At 31.0% G+C, this 755-nt stretch overlaps 1 protein-coding gene across 1 annotated transcript in view; it reads left to right on the top strand.

Annotated features, from left to right (window-relative positions):
* Positions 1-122: 122 nt before the first annotated feature.
* LOC111713140 (sodium channel protein para) overlaps positions 123-755 on the top strand; it is a gene marked incomplete at its 5' end in the record, with an annotated part of 14,379 nt that continues 13,746 nt past the window's right edge. The window contains one exon of the mRNA XM_023487943.1: positions 123-231. Coding sequence (XP_023343711.1) covers positions 123-231 — 109 coding nt within the window. The remainder of the gene's footprint in view (positions 232-755) is intronic.

The following is a 755-nucleotide window of genomic DNA, read 5'->3' as shown; positions in this document are numbered from 1 at the left end:
TTCTTGTTCTTGTTCTTGTTCTTGTTCTTGTTCTTGTTCTTGTTCTTGTTATTGTTCTTGTTCTTGTTATTGATCTTGTTCTTTTTCTTGTTCTTGTATGAACCTGTATATGCCTGGTATAGGGTGAGAATGGAGAACTGAAGAACAGAAAAGGAGTTTTATTCAACCATATTGATTTCCCACTTGGAGATCCAGACAAGAAGGATCTTACATATGCAGACTCAAGCATAGGTCAGTAGAACAAGATAATCCCAGATATCTTATAATGTCGTAATCTCAACCTATTTAAGATCAAATGCCGCGGAAAAACGAGTTTAATAAATAAATTGCTGTCCTGCATATTTCAGGGCTTTTCGTTTACCTTGAAATGAGTATAAAAGTAGTTTCTTAAAAATGATAAAAAAATTATCACTCTCAACAAGGATATTTGGATATATAAACTCATAAATCATATTGAACACTTTGAAGCTGCGAACATCTCAGCAGCTTTCTTCATGCGCTCGTGCTCCGTAACCTTATATTTGAGATTGGCTGTAGAAAGTTCGTTTTCATTTTCTCTATATTTCTAACCTTTTAACATAATATTAACAATTATTTATAACTTAATACTATACACATCATTAATACAAATCTATAAGTTTTGAATAAAATGGATGAAAACAAAACAAAAAGATAAAAGAAAAGATTAAAGCACAATGTTTAAACATAATGGTATTTCTGGGTTTTTCATCCATTCTTGTTTACCTGGTTGTTAA

Source organism: Eurytemora carolleeae, unplaced genomic scaffold, assembly GCF_000591075.1.
Source record: "Eurytemora carolleeae unplaced genomic scaffold, Eaff_2.0 scaffold1158, whole genome shotgun sequence".
In the NCBI taxonomy this organism is placed as follows: domain Eukaryota; kingdom Metazoa; phylum Arthropoda; class Copepoda; order Calanoida; family Temoridae; genus Eurytemora; species Eurytemora carolleeae.
This window is presented reverse-complemented; position numbering and strand designations above follow the sequence as displayed.